Source organism: Eulemur rufifrons, chromosome 21 (assembly GCF_041146395.1).
Source record: "Eulemur rufifrons isolate Redbay chromosome 21, OSU_ERuf_1, whole genome shotgun sequence".
Lineage (NCBI taxonomy): Eukaryota > Metazoa > Chordata > Mammalia > Primates > Lemuridae > Eulemur > Eulemur rufifrons.
The window spans coordinates 14,592,757-14,619,181 of NC_091003.1; the positions used below are offsets into that span (position 1 = coordinate 14,592,757).

General features: G+C 49.2%; 1 protein-coding gene across 3 annotated transcripts in view; it reads right to left on the reverse strand.

Annotated features, from left to right (window-relative positions):
• The window catches only part of SSH1 (slingshot protein phosphatase 1), a 61,784-nt gene that overhangs the window by 13,225 nt on the left and 22,134 nt on the right, over window positions 1-26,425 (reverse strand). For 2 of the 3 annotated variants that reach the window (XM_069496799.1, XM_069496801.1), the window contains exons 3-12: window positions 22,196-22,299; window positions 18,506-18,570; window positions 17,993-18,114; window positions 12,577-12,645; window positions 11,441-11,506; window positions 8,290-8,484; window positions 6,930-7,023; window positions 5,821-5,949; window positions 2,764-2,810; window positions 1,207-1,353 (exon numbers count right to left, since the gene is read on the reverse strand). In XM_069496799.1, coding sequence (XP_069352900.1) covers window positions 1,207-1,353; window positions 2,764-2,810; window positions 5,821-5,949; window positions 6,930-7,023; window positions 8,290-8,484; window positions 11,441-11,506; window positions 12,577-12,645; window positions 17,993-18,114; window positions 18,506-18,570; window positions 22,196-22,299 — 1,038 coding nt within the window. Of the gene's footprint in view, window positions 1-1,206; window positions 1,354-2,763; window positions 2,811-5,820; window positions 5,950-6,929; window positions 7,024-8,289; window positions 8,485-11,440; window positions 11,507-12,576; window positions 12,646-17,992; window positions 18,115-18,505; window positions 18,571-22,195; window positions 22,300-25,530; window positions 25,829-26,425 lie in introns of those variants that run through there. The other variant, XM_069496800.1, reaches the window with a different exon arrangement.

The window sequence follows — 26,425 nt, forward strand, 5'->3', positions numbered from 1 at the left end:
GGCCGCCTTCACCGACAAAAGTGGGAACCTTCCCACGTGGCTGGGACAGGCTAGGGGGACCAAAAAACCCTTTCCTGGGAAGCAGTTGGGCAGCTAAAGGGATTTCTGCAAAAGCTGCTCAGCTGCTACAGCAGATGGAGACAGCGAATGAGTTACTGGAGGAAAATGGGGTCAGCGAAGTGAAACCAGCAAGGCCCTGGGGAGAACAAGACACTCGTCAGACAGGAGTGCCAGGGAGCAGGAGCAGGACAGCCAGAGAGGGACAAGCCAGGGGAGGAAGATGAGGCTGATCCGTCATTTGCAAGGAGGCAAGACTGGCCCAGGCCTGGCTGATTCGCCAGGTACGGCAAGGCCGACACAACAGTGTTTGTCTAAGTACTGCTCGCTCAAGAATGCGAGGGAGAGCCAGGCTGGGAAGGGCGGCACCTGTGAACTGTATTCGTCCAGAAGGTAGCCCCACCGGGTGGGAGCGGGCTCCAGATTCCCACACCCCAAGCTTACAATTCCTCTCCAAAACTCAGTTGCCTTTTTTTTTTTGGACTGCTGGTCTGAAGTCTCCCTCAAGACTGTCCTGAGTCTGTCCCCGGGGAATTGAAGAGAACTAAGATTTGGTAAGGTCACTTTACGAAGCTTTGACCCAGAGGAGCACAAAGCAGAAGAGGGTGTTTCTCTCGACAGCCTCTCAAAGGGTTCTCTCTTCCTGTTCTTGACTGCAATAAGGCACAGTTGTTCCACAGCAGAATAAAATGGGAACAAACGATGGGTGAGACCAGACTGTTCCATCCCACGTGACACTAACTTGAGGACAGAAGACAGGCCGAGTTCTTTGGGGAGACAGTCCCAAAGGAGCTCTGAGCCCAGGTCCCTCCCTGGCGCTCCTTTGGCTCAGCGACTCCCCAGGGGCAGAGCTCCTAAGAGTGTGCACTTGGTATCCAATCCTTGCCAGGAACCAGTGCCGAGGACAACCGGGGTCAAACGTCACAATCATGGACAGTTGGGAGAGTCACCTCGTTAGGCCTCTACCTGGAGAGGACCAACAACTTTTCCCCTCTGGTATTTGGGGTCCTGCAGCTAAAACCAAAAGTCCATCGGACATCTAGGCCCCTCAAGCCAGCCAACGTCTGTGTCTGGGGTCACCAGTAGCTCCTGCGTACCCGGCAACTGCCAGTCAGCTTCTGCCTCTGCCCGGCTTCCCCGCCCACTTACTTGGCTTTGTTTATAAAATGATATGCTTCATTCCAGTGGGCGAGAAGATCTGTCGTCTCTTCATCGTAGACGCGGATGTTATGATATGCAAATAAGCCAGGAAAAAAATTATCTATTTCTCTAGTAACATTTAAAATGTAGTCAACCCTGCAGTGAGAAAAAAAAAAAAACACAAACAAACCAGATTTGGAGAATCAGGATGAGGAACTATAAAAAACAAAGTAATGATAAACTGGCAGAGGAAAAAAAAAAAATACATATTAACAAAGGGCAATACGTTTGTGGTAGAACTTTTGTTTTTCCTTAACAGTAATTTTCTTTGTATTTTCTGAATGCCCTCTATAAGATGAGAATGTATTATATTTATACCAAAAACCCAAATCTCTTTATTTTTAAAAAACCCTATAAAAAGATAACTCAGTTTAAAGCATGCTAGAAATTAAAAATATGTATATTACTTAAGTAGATTTCTAAATTCCTTAAAGTGTCAAGATTCATAACTATTATGAGTATACAGAGGCTTTTAAAAAAAGTCTCTACTCTTAAAAAGCAGAATGTATCCATCCATTATTTATATCCTTGGGAATTGCCTTAAATCTGTTTTGAAACAAGGCAAGATATAAATAAGTATTTCCGAGGGTCTTCTGACCCAGCTTCTGTAGTTCTACAAACTTAATACTTTTATTACTGGAAGACTAAAATAATTTCAGGAGTTAGAAAATATCTCAAATAGGTTTCATAAGAGAATACTTATACATGCTTTAAAAAATACATTTAAAAGCCACTCATTTATTCCCAGCAAGATGGAAAACACACAGAGCATCACCCTACATGTTAAGGATACTTTCTGCTGGAGGAACACAACTTAACCAGTAGTTCTAAGGATATATTTTAAGATTTGTTTAGTCTTGATTTTTAAATGTAGTAATTCCAGAATGCCATCATGTCAGACCCGCAGAACGGTGATTTTGTGGCTATGTTGTTTAAAAAACAAAAAGTCCAGACATCTGTTCTTGAAGGTCTAGAGTCAAACATCTTTCATTCCTGCTGCTAAGCGTTTCTCAGACTAAGACAAGGCATACGCTTCTGGCCAACGCAGAGTACTTAGTTGCAATCCCACCAGGCCCAAAAGTATAACCTCAGGAAGAGCCAGGAGCGGTCCAGGGATCAGGGCTGCTGACTGGCAAAACCGCCAGCAGATCTCTGTACCCACGCGGGGGCTCTGGGCATCTCCACAGGGCAGCGAGGCGGTGGGAGGGGGCTCCGAGCCTTCTCCGCATCCTTGCTGTCCTGTGCCATGTGAGTGTGATTGAGCAGCGTCCTCCCTGACACACACAATCACGGGAGACTCCAGGAAAATCTAAGCCCATGAATTATTCAAGACGTGGCATTTGGAAGCACATCTGTTTAGCTATGCAAATCGGCCCCGGCAGCCACTTCAGAGACCGGGGTGCAGGCAGTGACAGGCAGGCAGCCCGAGGTCTCAGCCTCGATGGCAGCGTGGAGGGACCCTAAGCTGCCTGGAAGGACAGGGAAGGACAAGGGGAGGAGACTCACCCTGAGCCCTGCAGTTCCTCCAGATTGGATGCATTCCATTCAGAGCCCTGGGAGACAGATCACACAAACCCCGTGAGTGTCACATGTCGGCCTCGGAGCTGCTCAGGGGACGCAGTTTGCCCCAGCCCTGGGGGTGAGTCAGGCCTTATTTCATGGACCCTTGGCCTCAGAGAACAGCGAGAACTGAGGGCTGACTTTCAAGAAGCTTCCCAAGTTCTCAGAGCATCATCAACATGTGCGCTGAGGCTGGGGAGAGCGGGAAGAGCCCAGGCCCTCACTGGCCCCTCGGCCTCAGGGAAAGAACAGGTCCAGGAAAACCTGCTTCCCCGTCTCCCTGCTTCCTCTCCTAAGACTGCAGTGACGTCCCACGGTCAGAGGCAATGACCTGTGACCTCCCACCCGGGGGAGGGCACGTTTGCACACTACTAATTGAAGAAGGCATCGTTCTACCTTTTCTGGGAAATATTTTGGCAATACTGAAAAAGTTCCAACCCTCTGACCCCGTAATTTCACTCACAAAAAGTTATCCTGAGGAAATCATAATTCACACAGAGATTTAGGTACGAGGATATTTAAGGCTATTTATAAAACAGTGGAAAGAACCCAAAGGTCAAATGGGAAGAAATTAGTGAAATAAACAAAGGTGGAGCCTCATGAAGGAGCCATGAAAACAAACCATATTTTTGGAGAATATTTAATGACACAGGAAAACACCACATAAGGCAAGAATATTTAAAAACAAAGCAGGATACAAAACTATATAAACATAATTAGCATGATCCTTTCTTTTTCTTTGCATCTACCTATCTATCTATTTATGAGTGAGTGAGACAGAGTCTCACTCTGCCACCCTGGCTAGAGTGCAGTGGCATCATCACAGCTCACTGCAACCTCAAACTCCTGGACTCAAGTGATCCTCCTGCCTCAGCCTCCCAAGTAGCTGGGACTATAGGCATGCACCACCACTCCCGGCTAATTTTTTCTATTTTTAATAGAGACAGGGTCTCGCTCTTGTTCAGGCTGGTCTCGAACTCCTAATCTCAAGCAATCCTCCCACCTAGGCCTCCCAGGGTGCTAGGATTACAGGCCTGAACCACCACACCTGGACTCTTTTTCTTTGTTTCTTTTTAAAGAAGCTATATATGCCTTACAAAAAAAAAAAAAAAAAAACCCCACACAACAGAAGATGGGAAAATAAAATAGCCCAAAATGTTAACAGTGACTACTTCTGGATTTGTGAGATTGGGAATGCTTTTTTCTTCTTCTTTAGATTTATTTATATTTCCAGACTTTCTACAATGTTTTAATTTAATACTTTAAAAAAATAGTATCACACTAACAAACAATTCCTAAGCATTCAAAGAACATAGAAGGGGGGAAAAAAAGAAAAAGAAAAAATAATCACTTTGCACTTAGGAAGTGCAAAAGACACGGTCACAAAGAGCAAAAGAATCCGCCTTCATCTCCCTACAAACTTCCTCTTTCAAGTTCCCAAGAGGGCAGAGCCGGCAGGACCCAGGGGCTGCCGGGCCCCAGTGAAGCCGGCAACGTGCTGTGCTAGCTGAATTTTCGTATTTGAGGGAGAGGCTCAAACATAAAAATTCCTTTAGTATCTCTCATGGAAAAAGTGACATAAAGCACCAAACCACACCGAAAAAATAACGCAAGCTCCGCTAAGGCTGTGAGTGTCCTCTGGCCGTGACCACCACCTAGTGGAGAAAGACGGGACGAAGGTGCCTTATGTTCCCTTCTCACCAGGGACATCAATCGACTTCCCAGGGAGAAGTGCCCCGTACCTCCTAGATATCTCTCAAGATAAAGTCTTCAACTCCACACATTTATATATACATTTGAATGTATAAATAGGAAATCTATATAGATCTGTACGTACAAATACACTTAAATATATATCTCTATATATCTCTATAGCTATCATGACATATATTAATGCATTTGGAGAACTCCAATGACTTCCCACAGACAGAAAACAAAGTCATTCATGGCTCTAGCAGCAAATACACTTCCTCACCATTCCCAGGATGCACTTTCTCCTCTAACGATGCTTACCATTTTTTAGCACCTACAGAAACTGTGCTGGATGCTTTAAACACATATTTTCTTTCTTTCTTTTTTTCCCCCACTATTTTTCCACGGTGGCCTCGAACTCCTGGGTTCAAGGGATCCTCCAGAGTAACTGGGACTATAGGCTTATGCCAGCACACCCAGCTTGTATTTTATTTAATCCTCCTCATCATCCCAAGAGGTGTAAGATGAAGAAAAAAAAAAAAAGCAGCAAAGTGACCTGCTGCAAGTCACACGGCCCGGTGAGGCTGAGGAGGGGGAACTCGGGCCCTGGTGGGTTGATTTTCACTGCCCCGTGCGGCCGCTCTAATTTTAGTAACGTGCCTTTCTCTATAGTCTCTGTGCCTTTGAAAACTTGCCAGTTACCTTCTATGGAGATTTACGGCATTAAGACAATCTGAGCGAGCCACGGAGGTGCAGGGAATCAGTGCGACCCACCCAAAGCTGCAGGACCGGGGCAGATTCTTCCAGGGTCTCTGGGAGCCGTCCCGGGGAGGAGCTGTCTGGACAGGCTCGGAGGGGAAGCTACGTTGCAGCTGTGTGATCTGTCTTCCCTGTCGTTTCCCGTTTCCCACGTCGCGGGGTGCCTAGGCGTAACTGCGGGGTTTGGTGAGAATGCCTCCTTTGTAACGGGGGCTTCGGGGCCCATACGCCATTTGGGCAGGGCCCGTGTGTGAGTGAGTGGAAGGGTTTGAGAGTCTGAAAACACTGCCAACTGCCTGTGCCAAACAGCTTCCAAGAAACTCCCCGCAGCCCTGCTGAGAGCCACGTCTGGAACATCTGGCTCCAGAGCAGACCAGTGGTCTGCAGGCCGGAGAAGGGGCCGAAGAACTTGGGGAGTTTCTGTCAGTCGGGACGGAGGCTCCAGCAACTGGAGCTTTTTCTCTACTTTTCCTCTCTGTCTCGCTGTGAGCACCAGTCAAGGTTTGATTCACGCCCCCCCACACTAGGCCCCGCCATAGCTGTGCCTCTTACGAGATAAAGATGATCGAAGATAAGGGAGGGTTTGTCCATCTGTCCCAGGATAAGTAGCATCTCATTGTCTATGAATTCCTTAAATTCTTTCAAGTTACAGTTCATCTGTTTCTCTAATTCATTACGGATCTGTGGAGTGGAAAAGATTAGGAAAAGTGGTTTGCTAGAGACAACAGTTGTCTACCTCCAAAGAATTAAAGTTACAACACGAACAGTGGCTGTTTCCAAAAAAGGTGGCTTTTTTTTTTTTTTTTTCTTTTAGAGTAACATATTTAGACACATGCAGCACACATGCGTAGGTGGCAGGAATGCAGGTGACTCAGCCTGAAAGTCAATCCAACTGGGGAAAGTTTGTTATTTCAAATAAGGCATCTGATTTCCATGAGATCTTTTCTACTGAATTTAAAGCACTTTTGCTTTTACAATTACATATCAAATACATCACAGAATCTAAAATCAGTTTCCTCTTGCTTGGAAAGGTTATCACAATATGGTTTTTTAAATGGATGAATTCATAAAAAGATTATATATGACTTTTTAAAATGGCAAGTTCAACCTCCTCCTCTTAGATCTACCTTGTTTAAGCTGTTATTATAATTCATTGCATTCCCTGAACACAAAGCAACAGAAAGAGGAAAAACAAGTGATCCAGGAACACATTAAAAGGCAGAAAGAAGGCAGTCTGGAATTTACAGCTTGCCAGTCAACTGTAATCCTGTCGTCCACTGTAGAGAAATTAGTTTGCTGTCTCTGACGTACAACACAAGGCAACATGAGGCAGATGCCAGGAGGATCAATGCTCCTGGGTGCAATTTATAGATCTCATGGAATCGCCACCAAAGGAAACACAGGTGAGGCTCAGAGAGGTCAAGAAATTCACCCAATGACTCAAAGCTGGGAAGTGGCCGAGTTAGAATCAAACTACAGTCTGGCTCCAAGGCCTGTGCTCTTTCCACTAAGCCCTGCTGCTGTTATAAAACCAGGCAGAAAAAAGCCTCTGAGAGCTGAGGAGCAGATGGGCAAAGAGAACCAGGTGCGAGGCCAGCTCCCAGCGCCCAGGACGAGCGAATGCCACGTGGCCTCTGCTAAGGAGAGAAGCATTTTCTTACTTCTTTGGAGGTCACGTTTTCCAGATCCTGGCTCATCATGATGCTTCGGAGTTTGGCTTTGATGAGGCGCTCAGTCCTTTCCCCCTCGGTTGGCCTGGAGAGAAACGATGTTTAGGCAAGCGCGGGAGTCTGGGAAGACTGAGGTCAGGGGTCACAGAAACACCAGATGCTCCCGGGTCTAAACAGAATGAGGCTTGGCATGGAGAGCTCGCGGCTCGGTGCGCGTGTTCTCGGGGGGCGGGGAGAGGTCCGTGGAGACCCTGTTCCATCTCCGGAGTTCCCACGGGACTCGACACAGCAGAGGGCAGATCGGGCGGACGGGGGACAGTTTGGAAACTCACTGCTCGTTCAGGCCCCGCAGCGGCAGACACTCTCAAGGTGGGACGCTGGAATCGCCAGCGTGACTTGCCCACGCCACTGGGCCCTTTAGTCTCTGCCTGAACACAGGTGGGTGCGAGGACCTCACTGCGCCTGGGGCTAGCCCGGCCCAGCTGTGGCCGGCTCCAAAGTGTATGTATCTCCTGTACCATTTACGCACCAACCCTAGTCTGCACCCGACGGGCCACACTGACCAGGGTGATCTTTCTTTCCCGTGACGACCCTTCAAATAATTCAAAGGCAACGATCACTTCTCCTCAATCTGTCTCGTGATTTCCTGGAGGCTTCGTGCAACGGGGCTTCCAATCATTCCGCCCGCTGCCCTCTCGACACAGGGTGGCTCGTCCACAGCCCTCTGCGAACTTCGCAGCGTCCCAGAGGGGACACTCTGCGGGGAGCAGGGTCCTGACCGGGAGTGGAGAGAGCCGCTTCCTTCTTCTCAAACTAGACGTGACTGAGCGTGGCCTCTGGCCACGTCAGTGCTGTCAGAGGTCACATGACACAGGTCACGTGACTCCCCCCACGGCTGCCGCTCTAAGGCAGGCTGCCCTCAGCAGTTGTGTGCTGGGAGCCAAGGAAGCAGAGGTCACAGTCATAATTCTCCTAAGAGCAGAGGAGGAGGCCTTGGGAATTGAGTCTCTGGCAAACTGGAGAGGAAAGGCCAGACCACAGAGTAGCAAGGAGCTGGTGACACACAGGGCCACACACTCCTATGAGAATCCGATGGAAGTTCTGGACCTGTTCCCTAGAAATACAGTCAACAAATCTGTCTGTAATTTTTTGGGGCAGGGGCTGGTCACAGACCCTTCCCCGGCCAAAGACTACCCACGGGCCCAGGCCAGGAACCCCTGCTGGAAATGCTGGTTCTGAAAAGGCGGCTCGGTCAAGGGGCTCCAGGGGAGGTCCGACCTTGTGCAGACGCAGGGGCGGGCACAGGGTAGGTACCGGTGGGCAGGTGCCCGCGAGGAAGTGGCACACTTACTTGTCGACGAACAGGGCCGGGGAGTCAGGCCGCGTGGACTCCAGGTCCTGCATGGCGTTCCACTCGTTGATGCAGCTCTGCTCGGAGCTGATGCAGCTCTCATAGTAGGTGGCCCAGATGAGGGCCACGCCCCCGGGGAAGTAGTTGTGCCTTCGTGCCACCTCACAGGCCTTGTGAAGCACCTGCAGGGCAGACCTGGGGTGAGGAGGGGAGAGGGTCAGGGCTGGGGAGACGCAAGAAGGGCTGGGGGTGTCCCCTCCAAACAAGGGGTGCAGGCAGGGGCTAGGAGAAGGGCAGTTCCCATGGGACTCCCTGCTGGAGCCGTGCTCACACAACAAGGGCGTGTGGCGGATACACGGCAGCCCACGACCCAGTCTTCCAGGTCACAGAGCTGGCCACAGTCACCAACCGAGTCCAAGAGTGGACAGAACATCCCTCGTCATGTCCAAAAGGAGAAAAAACAAACAAACAACAAACTTCATCACTCTTCCACTCAAGCTGGTTCCCGTGTTATTTCACATTCCATCGATCCCCTCCAAAGAATTAAGATTTACTTCTGAAGCTGCGGGACCCTTGAACGTGAGCACCACAATGAAGCCTCGCAGCTGGAAGGAAAAGTCTTTCATATGCGACAGAGACATCTGACTGCATTCGAAATACTTACATTTCTAACTATCCCCAGTCGATGTTACAATAGCTTAGATTTCTTAAGGAAAAGAGTTCTAGAAACTCATTTTAATACAGAAACTAACTGAAGGAGAGGTTTGGGGAGGCAGAACGGGGCAGAAGAAACAATATTAAAGATGTATTCATTTCATTGAGCCGCCCTTTTCTACTTCTTATTACAAAAATAAAGGCTGAAAATTTCTTGGCGAATGGGGTGAAAGACTGGAGCCTTGGAAGGGACGGAGTTATCAGAGAACGGCCCCACAGTGGCAGAAAAAATCCTGCAATCCACACCACCTTCCCCAACTGCACGTCTCTGTCCGATCTCTAGGTTGGCTGAGGGAACACACTGGAGCTGCATGTGTACTAAATTTAGTTCTCATTCCGAAGTTTCTAGAAAAACATGTGGGCCTATTTTTTATTTGCCTGGAGAGAAAGAGATAACCAATGACGCAGGGACACAAAGAAACATCTGGGACATCTATTGGTTCATGTTCCAGAATTCTCATTTCATGATTTTCTCCCAAATGATCCTGAATTGACTGCAGTGTGGAGTAACAGAGGATGTTAAAAAATGAAGGACAATATTAACTTCTGGCCCTGGGAGGATTCTGCACAACTCTCACTGTGCCCAGAAGAAAGCATCGTTATTTTGAAACATTGCACAGAACTCTTCCCATCAGATGGTACCGGCTCTCTCCTGAGTTTTTTCCCAGATAATTTCAGAGAGATTGTTTTGTCGAGTTTGCTGCTCTGGGCAGTCTGTGCAACCCTCCAAGGAGGAAGGAGGCTCTAAGAGGAGGTGTGGACGTGATGCCGTCACCCAACGCAGCCTTCACCCAAAGCGACCTCATCCCCAAAGCAGAGTGTCCTGGGCGACGTCCTATCCCCACCCAGGCACCCGGACCCTGCAGCCCTACACCCTCTGAGAACACCCTCCCCCACGTCCTTGAGTATAACACAGGACTTTGATCATGTATCTGTGGCCACTTCCCTGGACAGACTTTAAACCTCCTGAAGACAGAATCACATCTGCTTGGTGCCTCCCTGCGTGCCTGGCACCTAGCAAAGCCCCGCTCCTTTCACTGAGCACACTGAGTGCCTATGGCATGGCACGCCAGACACAATGAATAGATGCACTTATGCTGAAGTGACTTTCTGCCAGCAGGAACTAGAGATATGTAAAAACACACCTTCAACAACAACAAAAAAACACCCCATTTAGAAAGGCGCAGAGGACGTGAATAGACATTTCTCCAAAGAAGATAAACAAAGGGCCAATAAGCATGAAAAAATGTTCGACACTAATAGTCATTAGGGAAATGCAAATCGAAACCACAATGGGGTACCATTTCACACCCATTAGGGTGGTGATGATTAAAAAGAAAACTAACAAGAGCTGACAAGGATATGAAGAAAGTAGAACCGGTAGGTTTTACCGGCAGGGCTGGAAAATGGTGTAGACACTGGAAAATAGTTTGGCAGTTCCTCAAGAAGCTAAACATAGAATTAGTATATGACTCAGCAATTTCGCTTCTAGGTATCTGCCAGAAAGAACTGAAAACAGGGACTCAGATGCGTGTACACAAATGTTCACAGCAGCATTACTCACGAGAGCCGAAAGGTGGAAACAACCCAAATGTCCATCGCCAGATGAACGGATAAACAAAGTGTGGTCTGATCACACAATGGAATATTATTCACCCTTAAAAAGGAATGAAGTTCTGCTACATGCTACGACACGGGCGAGCCTTGAAACAACATGCTAAGTGAAAGAAGCCAGACACAAGAAGACAGATATTGCATGACTCTATTTAGATGAGGTATCCAGAACAGGCAAATCCACGGAGAGAGAAAGTAGAGTGGAGATTACCGGAGGCTGGGGGAAAGGAAAAGAAGTCATTGTTTAATGGGTACAGAGTTTCTCTTTGGGATGATGCAAACGTTCTGGAAATGGCCAGTGGCGGTGGCTGCACAACACTGCAAATGCACTTAATACCCCTCAACTGTACATTTAAAGAATGGTTAAAATGGCAAATTTTATGTTTATTTTGCCACATATACACAGGTGTGCGCATCTAAATAAGCTTCTAAGTAGAAGAGATTTTTTTTCATGCTATTAGCTAAGAAAATATTTTTTTCTTTCTTTCTTTTTTTTTTTTTTTTGAGACAGAGTCTTGCTCTGTCGCCTGGGCCAGAGTGCCGTGGCATCAGCCTAGCTCACAGCAACCTCAAACTCCTGGGCTCAAGCAATCCTCCTCCCTCAGCCTCCTGAGTAGCTGGGACTACAGGCCCATGCCAGCACGCCCGGCTAATTTTTTTCTATTTTTAGTAGAGATGGGGTCTTGCCCTCTTGCTCAAACTTCTGGGCTCAAGCCATCCTCCAGCCTCGGCCTCCCAGAGTGCCGGGATTACAGGCGTGAGCCACCGCGCCTGACCAGCAGGAAAACACTTCTGAGGAGTTAAAACCTTACGCTATACTTACCACATGGCCTGGACAGACACAGGCTTAAATATGTGCATCCTTCCTGCTGTGCTCACGCTGAATCCACTGAGAATGAAAAACAGAAAGAAAGATATCTGTGGTGGGAAATCAGACTCTCCTAATCAGATCACTTCGAGACAACGGGAACAGGCCCGCCGAGGACCCTGAGAACAGGTATGTCTCATGCTGCCTGATGAGGGATCAGGAGCCCCACGGAGGCAGAGCAGGCAAAAGCAGAAAAGGATCCGTTCTCGAAGGAGGAAGGCTTGTTTTTAACCCAGCAACGAGAAATCTACCAAACGCTGAAAGCCCAGCAAAAGTGCCAGGCAAGGACAGCATGCAGTGACAACTCTCTTATGTCCCCCAACCATCCCTGCCCACCCACTACTTCCCGCCCCACCTGTTCTTTTTTGGAACAGCATGGAAAAATATATTTGTGGAAAACAAAATTTAAAAAAAGGAAATAACATCCCCACAATCCCACCCTTCAACAAATCCAAGTTTTTATTTTTCCCTCCCCATCCTATCTGCGAGGCAATGTTAACTGTGACCTGCTTGGAATTCCAGGGTAGGGACATTTTCTTTTCCGCCTCTGTCCACTCCTTGAGGTTCCCAGGCACGTCCCTGGGAGCGAATGCACTGGGAACCAGACGGCCCTTTACCCCTTGGCTACCCGCACAGCTTGGACTAGGTGATTCCTCCTCTGCAGCCCCCTAAGTGACACCGGCCACACTGTCGCACCTGCTTGTGGGATGTCTCTCCCCAGACCCCCAAAGCCAGCGAGCTCCCGCGGCACCACATTCACCGTGAACTTTCAGGGGTCAGCCCCAGGGAGGGCGCGTAGTGAGTACTTGCTTAACCAATCAAGGTAAGTGGATGAACGACAGTTTACCGTGGCTGTGAACTTCACACAGATCTCCCGTAATGCGCTTCCCCTGATACTTCGTGACCGTTTACAGAAGGTACAGAAGTGCAGATGTACCTTCCTGTGCAGCTCACGGCAGCGTAACACTGTTTCTCCTGATGCAATGAACCCGTCGCATGTGACTCCGTGGCTAACGATTACCCAAGGGTGCCCAAACCAACTCGTGTTTCAAAGTCTACAGTGAGAGAATCGTTTACAGAGATCTCCTTACCCGTCTCCATCCAGGTGGATTTTCGTGTCGCTCCACAGTCGGAGAACCATCCCGATGGTGCAGCTCGTACTGCGAGGGGGAAGAGAAGACGTCTGGAGTCAGCGCCCACCCACGTGCACGCACAGTCTTCCCTCTCTGCCTCTTCGCCCGCGTTTTTGGCTCACAGCGGGGAACCACCCCAGGCCCAGGCCGGGCTGCTGGGTGTGCATCTGGGAGAGGCTCTTACTGAGGCCATTTGGTAGGGACTGTTCGCCACTGAATTCTAGAAGACGCACATCTGGGACAATCTGGGACAGCCACAGGGTTGTCCCAGATGCAACTCCATGAGCGCTCAGCTGAGGCTCTTGGGGTATAAGGGACAAGCAGCTGACGGCGTGCCCACACTGCCGCTGCAGGGAAGCCACCGAGAGCTGGTGCCCTGCTGGCGGGAGGCCGGGGGTACACAAGTGAAGAGCAAGAGCCAAGCCCGCCTTATCCGTCCCAGGGTGGCAGGGGAGGGGAGCGCGCCACACCATTACTGGGGTGCACTTTGGGACCTGTGCTACCTTCCGTGTAGCTGCTGCTTCACAGACTGACTTAACCTGGTCTTGCCCATCCTCACAGGGAAATGAGACGTAGCAACTTTCGAGACTGGCACCACCGGAGAAACACAGAGGGAGAGAAAGGAGGGGCTTGATCACAGGGGCTCCTTAGATTGTTACGAAGATTCCTCGGGCACGTAAGAAAGACTCGGCTTGTGAGAAACTGCTGTCGCCGTGCCCAGGGCCGGCCCCAAGGACCGTCGGGAATCTCGCACTTACATCTCTGTGCCGTGTAAGGGCACCCTCGGGGAGCACCTCCCAGAACCAGCTCCCCCTCCAGAGCAGCGCCCACCGCGTGGGGCTCTTGCACCCTGGGCCTCTGTATCTGTGGGGAAGGGACGGTCGTTTCCAGCCCTTCCGGCCAATGAGACTGAGCTTTGGGGCTGGGCAAACGCTCAGGTCACACCCTGCAGTCCCACCCACTCCTGACGGGCTAATTTTATTTCCTTTGTAGAACCGCAAAATAAAGTTTACGCAGAGCTCACAGGGCTCTGGGAGCTGGGTGGCCGCGTCAGTGCCAGGAAGAGGCAAGGAAGGTCCCTTTGGAGCTCAAATCCCACGTGCAGAAAGCCAGGTCAGAAGGTGCCCTGGGACATGTGGGCAGGCCTGGAAGACCAGACCTGAGCAGTGACAACCCACGCCAGGAACCGGTGTCGGGGGGAGGACACGGCACAGAGAGCTGCAAAGAGCACAGAATTTGGGGGCCCAGGCCAAAGGCAGGCAGAGCCAATCGAGGGGCAGGGCTGAGATTGCCCACACGAAGCAAGGGGTGTACCTAAACCCCTAAGCCAGCCTCCCTCTCACACAGGGATGGGCAAGGGGCCGGTGGGCGCTGCACCAGCGGGCAGAGCCCCTGGAAGGCTTCCGCTCACGGCCTTGAACTAGAGCCAAGAGCATGGACCAGGGACCATGCACCACTGTAACAACTCTGCAAATCCCCTGTGGGCCCCTAGCTGTTATTCTGTGAGTTTCCAGCAGTCCTACGGTGATTAACAATAATGTTTCTGCAACGAAGGAGGGCCCGTGTGTTCTATTTATGGTAAGCAGACAAAGGACATGCAATTACGGAAACTGGATCTTTTCAGGGAAAGAATGACCCCGAAGGATAAAGTGGGTGAGAACATCTACGGGAGAAGAAAGCAGATTCCGCATCCCTGGGGCCTGGACAGCAGGAACACAGAAGCCAGAGGGGCCTGGAGGTCCAGGCAGGAGGTGGGCCTGTCCCCAAATGCCACCGTGGGCATCCTTCACAGCTGGCAAAACATGGAAGACAGCGGTATGTGCTCATGGCACTCAAAATGTTCCGAAGTCCAAAAAGAAAAATTAATAATCCAAGAATGAACCCTGGGGTGGCTGCTGTGGTCTCCTAAGAAAGTGCGTGCAGATATAAATCTCCGAGCAAGAGTGCGCGAGCCTGCTGTAGCCACCGTCAGCCCAACGCTGTCTTTTCTAACGCCGCACACGGACTCTCGCACCGGGAACCCAGGAAGATGCCCTCTGGGGCAGCACTCCTTTCTTTCTTTCCTTTTTTTTTTTTGGAATAAGGAAACACAATCTAACATAACAGCAGGAATTTAGAAAAACCAGCATATCATGCTCTGAGCAGGCCAAAGGCTTTTGGTAAGGACCGGGGCTTTGTTTTCAAGCCAGGTGAGAATATGAGAGCCTGGTGGCTGGGCAGTGTGGGAGCCACAGAAGGACACCCAGGTGCCAGCCCCCGAGGATGCTGGATGCAGGGGACAGCTGCATCAGGCTCAACGGCAGGAAGGCCCGCTTAGTTCCTGGTCTCTGTCGGTCCCCTGCTCACCTGTGTGGCCTCATGATTGCCTCCCCTCTGACCTCAGGAGACCAGCACTGGCCTTGGGGTTGGCGCCTGCAGGCAGGCTGTGGCTCTGGCTCGGAGAGCACGGGGAACCTAGGGTTTGACGGCGGAGCACGAGCTGAGGGCAAGAAGACCACAGCAAGAAGGGAATCGAAGGCAGGTGCCAAGGGGAGGAAAGGGGGACAGGGCAGAAGGGAGGGCACTTCAGGGTGGGCAGGAACAAGTGCATGGGTCTGTCCACCCCAGCTGGGAAAGAACGCACTCAGAATGTGTGCTTGTGCACATGTGTGTGTGTGGGGGGGCCTCATGCACATCTGTGACCTCTGTGTGCTCACAGATGCAGCCCCAGGGCACGTGGCACAGGGAAAGAGCTAACACAGAGGTCCCCAACCTTTTTGGCACTAGGGGCTGGTTTCATGGAAGACAGTTTTTCCATAGACTGGGGTGGGGGACAGTTTGGGGCTGATTCAAGCGCATTACATTTATTGTGCAGTGAAACCTCCTTGCTAATGACAATCTGTATTTGCAGCCGCTCCCCAGCACTAGCATCACCGCCTCAGCTCCACCTCAGATCATCGGGCATTAGATCCTCATAAGGAGCACGCAAGCTAGATCCCCAATTTACAGTAGGGTTCGTGCTCTTGTAAGAATCTAATGCCGCCGCTGGTCTGACGGGAGGCGGAGCTTATGTGGCGATGCGAGCCATGGGGAGCGGCTGTAAATACAGATGAAGCTTCGCTTGCGCTCACCCACTGCTCACCTCCCGCTGTTGCAGCCCGGTTCCTAACAGGCCAGGGACTGGTACCAGTCTGTGACCCAGGGGTTGGGGACCACAGACCCAACAGTTACTACAAGCCTGGGAGGGAATGAAGGAGGGAGTGGTGTAGAGGAGGAAGCCGCAGCACACCGGGAAGAATGAGCGGCATCTACTCAATCCGTGGGTCCACAGAAAAAGCCGCAAGTCCCAGCTCAGCTACCTACTGGGACGGCTCTGGTGTTAATCGGCATTTGTAACATGTGAGGTAGGGCTACGCCCCACAGGGAGAGTCAAGGATTAAACGAGATGTTCGTGGAGGAGTTTTAAGCGCACTGTGCCCTGTGACAGAGCGACAGAGATGGAGGGGGGCGGGACTGGACGTCTGTCAGCTCCGTGGTTAGGATCAAGGCGACGGGTGCCGCCTGTGGGGCAGATGCGGTTTAGGGTCAGAAAGTGTTATTGGGATGGACCGTGTAGGGAAGTCCCTGTCCCTGAGAGAACACAGGGAGGCCGGATAATCCTGGAACAACTGTGACTGCAACACTGTTCAACACTCAGTGCCCCTAAGCCTCACAACCACGTGGATAATGGCCAAAAAGATGGGGCTCTCACCATATTTTTTCCTTTTCTTTTTTTTTTTAAAAGACAGGGTCTCGCCCTGTCACCCAGGCTAGAGTGCAATAGCGTCATAGCTCACTGCAGCTTCAAACTCCTGGGCTAAGCGATCCTCCTGCCTCAGCCTCCTGAGTAGCTGGGACTACAGGTACCTACCACCGCACCCAGCTTATTTTTTAAAGTTTTTGTAGTGATGGGGGTCTTGCTATGTTGCCCAGGCTGGTCTCGAACTCCTGGCCTCAAGTGATCCTCCCACCTCGGCTTCCCAAAGTGCTGGGATTACAGGTGTGAGCTACCGTGCCTGGCCTGGGCTCTGACCGTTGCTGAGAGCCTGGAGGTTTCCTGACACAACGTAAGAAGCCCACCAGTCTCCAAGTGGCCTTTCAGAGCTCACCTCCTAACACACCGTATGCTACATATTCTAGACCCAGACTCCCAGCCAGCCCAAGGCCACACACACCAGCCCAAACGCCAGTGCCCCTCAATGCACCACAGAAAACTTTTTCATAATACTATTTATTATATACTGGGAGGGGGATCATGAAAGAAATGTCCTTCTCTTTTTACTCATTTACTTCTAATAAGCAACAAAGTCTCGGTCACTCTAATGTGATCCGCAGCAGCTCTCAAAGGAACAGCACAAGCGTGCATGGTTACCACGCCACTCGTGGCCTCCGCGACTTGATTTTTTTGCTACTGATTTTGCCTGGAATGCTTCAAGTGCACCTCTCTGCTCCACTTCTACCCCTGAACTGAGACCACCCTAGGCAAGACATCCTCTGGAGCACGTGCTGACTGCGACCACCCCTCCTGTGTTCCCAGACCCCGGCCACCTCCCCACCCCTCTCCCTCGTGTCTAGCTGTGGCTGTCTGTCTTCCACGCGTAGCGTACAGGCTCTTTCAGGCCAAGAACTGTGTATACTGTGTTTCTTTCATTTACCTGGGCCTGGCCCATTGCCTCTCACACAGGAGAACACAAATAAATCACATGCTTAACGAATGAGTAGATTAACCAATGATGAACAAAGGAAGTCTACCCAATCTTGATGTCACAAATCCAGGTTTTGCGATGATCTCACGGGCATTCATTTATCCCAGATGTCAGGTGAGCCGGGCACCTGCATTTCACGCACATACTGGGGCCTAGGATATAACTCACTTGGCCTCTAGTGAGTGGGAAATTCCAAGCCTCTCTTACAGCCTCTGCCCAAGGACCTGCCAAAAAGTCCTTGGGAATCCGTGGACTGTCACTACTGCATGAAGTGTCTGATGCGACGCCTACTGAAGGTGTCCGCCCTGCCTCACTTGGCTGGCCCCGGCTTGTCATTCCACGCTCCCCACTGCCATCCTCTCCTTCAGGACGTAGCCCTGGCGAAGGTGCCTCTCTTTACCTCTGAACACGGTGCAACTTTCTATCCTCCGTCTACTCTGAGCTCCTCGAGGGCAGAGACGGGATCCGGCACAGTGCCGGGGACACGAGCCGAAACGGCAGGTCCCGCTGCTCCTGGTGTCACGATTCCCCTTCCCCCATCGGGACACATTTCTGCCTCGTCTCCCACGGATGTGGGACCACGGAAACCTGTAACCAGCAGCAACTCTCGTCCCCCTCCCAGAAGGGAACCACCGTCCCATTAGACTCACCTCTCCTTACTGGAAAAGTCGACTCCCAGCAAGATGTTCTCCTCCGTGTCCTGGCGCCCGCTGCTGTACACCACCACCATGTAGCGGACCCGGTCCGTCCAGGCGCTCTCCAAGCGCACGGCCTAGAAACGGCACAGACGCCCTCACTGGTCTGCCTTTCGGGGGGCTGCCTCTGTCCCTTTGCCAAGATCAAGATCTCTCGTTTGCTACCTTTCCCCCTGGGAGTTAAAAGCGAAGACGAAGTTCTTGAGATCAGAAGCCGCGTCTTGGTTATGTCCCCAGGACCAGGGACACTGCCTGGCTCAGAGGGGACACACAAAACGTGAGATAGGAGCGAGCAGCCCCCGACTCCGGCCCCGTGGGGCACAGAGGAGCAAGCGTGGCTTTGGCTTCTGTGAATAATTTGGGAGAATTTATTGTGACGTACGAGTGTTCTCCCCCATTGTTGATGAATGGCTCCCCGCCAAGTTTCACGATTAAAAACCAACACCTGCCACTCGGGTCACCTCTTACCAGCTTGATTCTGTCTTCGCAGCGCAGAAGGTTGATCATCACTTGAAGATGCTGGGGCAGGTCACCTGTTGGACCAATGAAGAAAGTTTTAAAACATCTCCCACCTGCTTTCTAGAAAGAAACCTCTGAAAGGCTGATTTTGAGGGCCTGGAAGATTTAGAAGTTAACATTTCTCTACCTACACCACAGGAGAAATGTCACAAAAACTTCAAGTCTCAGTTTCTCTTGTTCCATCCCTGAATACTGGGTGACAAGGATGAGCGATATACAGCTTACTGTCATCTTGTTACAAGTTGCTCTTAATTTCTGAAATACGTGCAATATAAGGCTATTTATTTATTTTTAAAGAGATGGAGTCTTGCTCTGTCACCCAGGCTAGAGTGCAGAAGCACAATCATAGCTCACTGCAGCCTCAAACTCCTGGGCTCAAGCGATCCTCCTGCCTCAGCCTCCTGAGTAGCTGGGACTACAGGCTTGGGCCACCATACCCGGCTGATCTTTCTATTTTTTGTAGAGATAGGGTCTCGCTATGTTGCCCACACTGGTCTTAAACTCCTGGCCTCGAGTGATCCTCCCACCTCGGCCTCCCAAAATGCTACAATTATGGCACGAACCACAGCACCCGGCCAACTTTTTTTAATACAAAATTTTGAAAATATAGACAAACCAAGAGAAAAATGTTATTTTTTTCAAGCAAACATTACTTGGCAGGATGAGGCAGCCAGAAACTACAGCCATGGCTGGAAGGAAGCATTTGCTAAGAATTAATCTGAGAGAAAAAGGACTGAGTGTCATTTTTCCTCTTCAAACTCTTCTGCATTTTCCTTGAGAGAGAGAGAGATTATTTCTATAACTGGGGGTGGGGTGGGGCGGTGGGTGTTTATATGACTCTCTAGATAGCAGCTGTATGTTGGATGCCCAGAGAAATAATCCTAGTAGACAATAATCTGTCATTTTCTCCTTTCTTGCTAAAAATTACGTCCTCTTTTTCCTTCATTGTCTACAAGGCAGTAATCCAGGGCTGGCTTTTAAACTTCTCTGAGCTGTCCCAGGGTCTGGGGGGTGTCTGTGGACCGGAATGAGGAGTGGCCATGTGGGAGAACCCAGCAGAAGGGATTGCATTAGCAGAGAGGGACACCAAGACCAGGTGCGTGAGCAGTAAGTAGCAGGTATGACGCTAATGCTGCTTTTTCCCCAGCTTATACATTACGTTTGCACAGGTTTCTTTCTGAAGAAAAGGTCCCTCTGTAAAGATGCTGATCTAGAAGGAGATACAATAAATAACTCATAGAAAATCTGTATCGATTTCCATTTTGTGTGATGCCTCAAAGAATTTGATGTAGTTTTAAAAAATTACCCTAGAGATCACTATGAGAATCCCAGAAACATCAATACTACTTACACGTTCAAATGCTCTAAAAAAAACACGGTGTTTGCTCCTTTTGCAAAAGCATCTTTTTCACTCTAAGGCAGAGTGACGTATGATGTCCAAAATTGCACTTCCTGCCTCAGAGAGGAATCGGGTCACTAAAGACCTGCTCCTATTGTTAATAGGGTGGATCTCATGTTTAGTGTTCTTTCCACAGAACAACAACAACAAAAAGAACCGTGGCTTCTCATCTGTTCTCTCCAGTAATGGGATTCCATGGTGTCCCACCCCACGCTGGCTCTGCTTTCTACGGAATGACTTGGAGACAATGGTTCACATTAAAGGAGAACACGGAGCTCCCGTGCCCCTTCCTCCACCTCGGCGGCACCCCACCTGTCCCCTCACTGAGGCCACAGTGCCACACAACACCCCAGCCTGGTTCTCCACTCGCCTGGGCCCTCCCACCCTTCACCCCAAGTCATAGAACTGCACAGATGAAAGTGGAAACAAACCCCTTGTCTGATAAATGCCTAAAAGAAAGGGACATTTTCCACCCAGATAAACTCCTTTCAGTGGGATTGTTTGCTGAGATACGGAACTGCTGACAGACAGAAATTCAAACCCTAGTCTGACATCCACACATACAAAAAAATCAGAGAATTTAAGCCCTAGAGAGGGTCCCAAATTTACCGGACTGGCTGAGACAAACTGAATGACTTGTATGTGGATAGAGTTAACCCTCGATTGTGCTAGGCTCTGCACAGCGATTAGTGGGGGGACTCTTGGTTCATTTAGGGAACCTGATGGTATTTCTAGGGGAAAAAAAGGAACTAATGTAAAGTCTGCGCCTGGCCCAGGGCCGTTTACCAAGTACCTGGGGACAGCTGGCGGCCCCTCTGCCTTCTTCAGCTCACCGTGAGCAAAGACTGAGTGCTCACTTTGCTGTATGCATTATAGCTAAGACATGAACAATGGCTACATTCCTAACAGGGCAGAACCGTTAGCAAATGCAAGAGTGAAGAATCTGTTTATAGCTTTATTGTACTAGAAGTCATTGTAGTAATAGTATAGCTACACACACACACACACACACACACCCACCCCTACTAGAAGATAGGTATGTTACGTGCATAATTTTAAATTTCCATACTACCTAAGGTACCAGTATTTTACGCCCAGTGTAAAGATTAGGAAACTGAGGCTCAGACGTCGACCTATGACTGCTCAGTAAGTTGCAGAACTGGGATCGGATGCCAGGTCTGTCTGGCTCCAAAGCGAATATTGTTTCCCCAAACCACACTGGCTTCTTGTGCGGGACAATTATTTTCTTAGCTTAAAACAGATCTAAATCTTGATTGTAAGTATCAGCATGTGAAAATACTGACTGCGTCTTGGTGTTTGCTATAAATCGTAAGGTATGAAATTCTAACCTAAGCACTCAGATCTGAAATGAAGCTGGATAACTTGAGGTTAAACAAACAAAACGATCACAGGTAACAAGAAAACCGGCCCCAACTGCCAGTTGGTTTCATCTGTTGTCCCAAAAGGTACCGGCCTTCCCAGACATTCAAATACGTGCTGCCCACCCAAGAAGTGCCCCGAGAAGCTATCAAACCCATGACAAAGATTCACTTGTTTGCGAGCGTTTTTGGAATTCCTCGTTTCTAACTGTCTTCAGTTTCAAGTCAAGTCTCCTAAGAAAACCAGCCTTATTACTTCACAGGCCTTTCTTAATCATTTGCTTTTGTACCTCAATTAACACTTGGTTTGATCTCCATTCTATTACTTCTGTCCACTTCCAAAAACCAAACTCATCATTACAGAATCAAGACTTCCGTATCACAGGGACTACTTCTGAGTACGAGCCAAAGGCTCTTAAAGAAATTCCCCAAGTGAGTGTTTTCCACATGATCGGAGAAATGACAGCATCCGCAGACTAGGTAGGTAGTGGTTACTTTCAAGGGGACAACATCTGGCTAGGATGCATTTCGGTGCATTGTTAAAAAGCCAGACTGTCATCTGCAGCTATCTGATACACTGTGCATAGGAAATCTTCACATCCCACGGGACACTGCTGAGTCACACAGACACACGTGGTTTAAAAGGCTCCCCAGCTCCCAGTGCCACCTGGAAAAAAAAGGTGCACGGCCTGCTCAGGGGAAGAACACCTAAGCCTCTACCTGCACTGGTCATTATAAACCTGTGTTCCAGGATTTCTCTGGCCTTAAAACCCAGCAAACTGCTCACCGCCGACAATGGAAGGTTCCTCTGTTGTACAGAAAAGGAGTTCCAACTTAAAAGCAACAACTTAGAGCCGTCACCTGCATGTTTGTGGGGGTGCTGAAGACTCCGCTGGCCTTGAGGGCTGTTTCCCTGTTGTAAGAAGAGGGCTGCTCCTTTCACCATGAAAAAGCTCTCACTTAAGCTGGGAAGAACAAAACCAGAGCACAGTTAGACTATGATTCAGAGAGGAAAATGGGCAAAGAAATGCTACAGGGGGGAAAAAGCTTTAGAGGGGACAAATGGCATGTGAAATGCAAATGGGATGAACGTGCCCTTACGGTAAGTTCCCAGGGGACTCTTCCCAAACCTGGCCTTTGCTAAAAGCTTGCGGCTGGAGAGTTCGCGTGATGCAGAAATGTTCCTGCTGCTGCACCCAAAGTTCTATGTGGGCTCTCCCAGGGGGACGAGCCCCTTTCTGCAGCCTACTAGAAAGGGATCTCACCGTAATATAACATTTTCTAAAAATTGAGAACGACTCCCTGATGGGGAGAGGGTGATTCACTTTGGGAATTTTCATAATCTCGCCGCTGATCTTTGCTTCTAACTCTCTGACTTGGAACAACCTCACTGCTTCTTGGTGACCCCCCCTGGATGGAAGACAAGGAAGATGAATCACACATTCTCTAGGCGTTTGCATCTTCACGGAAGTGGGTGGCCACGGACCTGTGATTTAACTTCGTCAGGGCCGCCCTGTCCATTATTCCTGCAGGAAACCTCAAGCTGCCCCAGTGAATTTCTCAGCAGAACCAATCTTTGGCCTTTGTTACTTTAACTACCAATAACATTGATATCCCACCTATGGTGTTAAAAATTAAAATTAAAAAAATGTTTCACCTTTGTGATTTGACGATCAAAAAAAAAATCTTCAGTGTATGTAGAAATTAAGACATAAAAAAAAAGAATGCAACACCTTTTAATTACTGCCAATTATTCAAAAATACCATCAACTCTCAAATTACCTGTAAAAGATACACTAAAATTATTAATAGTGGTTTTTTGGGGGCACCAGACCACCTGTGATTATCTTTTTTCTACTAAGTATTTTCCAGATTTTCTATGTTGAACAAATACTAACTTTTTAAAGTGGCTATATTTTTGTTTGATTTTTTAAGGTCATATAAAACATACTATATCATAAGAAAAAGAACGTTTTATTAATTTTGTGAAAGAAATTCATCATTCAAATTATAGGGAACTATAAAAATAATTATCTCCTGAGCAACCTATTAAGATATAAATGACCTGAAGGGAAAAACTCTAAGAAAAAGCAGCCCCCTTTTTAAAAAAAAATAGAATGCTCAGCTTAAGCAAATCCATTCCTGACACAAATACAAGGATGCTTTCTGTAATATAAAAAAGCAAGATCACCTTTGCCCCAGACATCTAACATTAGCAGTTAAACATTCTAATCCTGGAATAAAAAAAACTCAGCTGAGAATATCACTCTAGGTGCTAAGAAAACATCACATGAACTAGCATTTTAAGTCAGTAGCTTCTGAAGTTAGGAAAACTGTTCTCTTCTGAGATAGCAAATCCACCATAAAATCTGTTCATTTTTCTGGTTAAATTCTCATGCTAAAAAATAGCGACTGCTCCCATATTAAATCATAAGGCTGAGTTCTCCCTCTCTTGTTCAGGCCTTTGAATCACTGACGACTGGTTTTGTGCATTTCATAGTACCCACACCTTGCATCTGTATGGCATTTCATCTGTCACTGCAGACGGACTGCCAAGTCACCCTTCTTCCCCCATCACAGCCGCATATTTGTGCTGTGAGTTTCGAGTGCCGAGGAGGCCAGGATTATAAATAATGAAAGAAATGAGAAGCATCCCTTCCCTGCTGTCTCACCCTCACCCACGGGAAGCTAAAAAGCTCTTTTGCATCCATCTGGCCGACTTAAGATCCATGCTGTCTCATTTCGCCAGGTTGCAGAACCGCCTCTACTCTGAGAACGCCTTCACCTCGCTGCCTTCCTTCGGATTTTACAAGTCTGTTTTCAGAACTGTTCTTGTTGGAGACACAGATCACTTACTACTCGTTCTCATCAAAATCCGAGAGAGCTGTGCAAGAGAACTCCAAAACCCTTGAAACTTAAAACAACAATCAGTTCATCGAAGCAGCTGGGAAAATCTTTTCAAGGCCAACATCAAACCTCTTTTGTTCATGAGTTTAAAAAAAAAAAAAAAAATTCATACTGACCAGAAACCCCCGAGCACTCTGGAAACAGCCAACCCTCAACGGTGACCTTTGCCTTGGAAATCATGGGCAAAAATTCCCCTTGGTTTCCCTTTGCAAAAAAAAAAAAAAAAGAGAGAGAGAGAACAATGCAATAGAATAGGCTGGTTCTACCCCATGATCACTTACGAGGCCAGCTGTTCCTCCTCAGCGTCCCTAGCTTGGGAAGTATCAGAGCCTCCCCCTCTCCACGTGAAGTCGGGGGACTGTATTAACTGGGGCCCTGGAACACTCTGCCTCTGTTCCCCCATGACGACCCGTAACAGGCATTTACTGTAAAGAACAAGGCTGGAAGCCGCAGGGAAGCCCAAGGAGCACATTATCCCAAGGCTGTGAGGTCACCCTGCGTCCTGAGCATACAGTAAGGGTCTAAGAGGGAGGAAAACCACACGAGATGGCTCTTGGGGGTGGGGTGGGAGGCCGCAGAGCGTGGTCAGTCACAGGACTTATGAAAACAAGATGCAGATATTCTCCGTGACCCGGCTTCCCGTCTTCTGTGCTGAGCTCACTCCGGGCCCAGAGCCTCACACGCCCTGTGTGTGGCTGATGCCATCGCTATTTCCTACGGCCGGGGCTTTGTGTGCTTCTCTGCCAGGCTTCCAAGCGAGAGGCACAGTACCCTGATTCACGAGGACCTCAGAGTGCCCCGCCGGGGAAGTCCTTTAAGAAATCCACGTCCGTGATGGTGCACACACTTCGCCAGGTGCCCAGGACAAGGAAGGTGAAACCCACAAACCACCAGCTACAGAAAAACCAGCCTTCTCCGAAGAGATTCTAGTGTCCTAAAAAGAGTGACTAAAGTTACGGAAGGTCAGACCCAGACAGACAAAGTTGAAACATCTTCCTCCATTTCCTTAAGACAAATCTTGAGGAGGGATAAAGAAAGGTTCGGCCACTGCCCTCTCCACCACCAGCCTCAACGCTTTTATCTCCGCAACACAAATATATTCCCAGACGCTGATTACTGCCATTCGGGGAGCTTTCGTAAGATTAAAGTTTCTGCAAAGCATTGAAGACGGACAAAAACCTCAATCAGCGCTCCTCCAAAAACCCCAAACCCTCAGAATACAAACAGACAGTGTCATCCAGAAACCAGCACACGGGTAGGAAAACAGAAATCAGGGTGGTCACACATACTAATTCGGGCCGGAAACCTCTGAACAGCAGAAGTACCGAGTTGGCCGAAGGAAGATGCAGAAGTCGGTGAAATAGAGAAAGTTCGCGACTGCCGTGTTCACATCTTTAACAGCCCCTCGAACTTTCCGCAGAGCTCCCGCCATCCACTCCCGGCGGAAAACAGGAAAAGGCCAGGAAGAAGCCGACGAGTCCCTCCGTGAGAGCCGTGGACTGGAGTCCTCCTCGGATGAGGTTCCCACCCAAAGAGCAAATGGCTCTTGTGGAACTCTTGTCTTCCCCTGATATTTTGGCTTAAAAAGGCCCTTGTCCCAGCACATCCCAATGAAAGAGGGCCATTCAGAGGGAGCAAAACAACTGCAGTTCCCCTAATCACTTTACTCCTACGGGCTTTTCTGCAGGCTTCAGGAACAGCCCCAGGGTGTGCATCAGAAACTGTGAGGGCACACAGCTGGCCACCCAGGAACCGACCCCACGCCACAGGACCCCCTTCTGGTTAAAATCAACATATTGAAGGATGTCTCTTTCTTTCAAAGTGCCATCCATCCACCCAACAGTGAGGCAGCCGCCACAGTTAATTATTCTGCATTTTTAAAGCACTTTTACTTTCTGAAACTTCTTCAGTCATGCCAATAATAGCTACTTCAGGGACACACCACGCAGAGGGAACCACGTGTGTGCACACACACGAGGTGCTCTGGGATACAGGGTTTGGGATACGTGTGGTGCCCAGGGCAGGGCAGGCTGCCAAGGTCCCAAAGAATGGGGACGTGATCCCAAAACCCATCTGGCAGACGCTGGCCAGGAGCTGTGCTGTTAGCACGTCTTTTGGCCAGTGAGATAAAGTCAGGATGTGAGTAACCACAGTGCAAGGCAGAATGGGGTACGTACCCCAGGA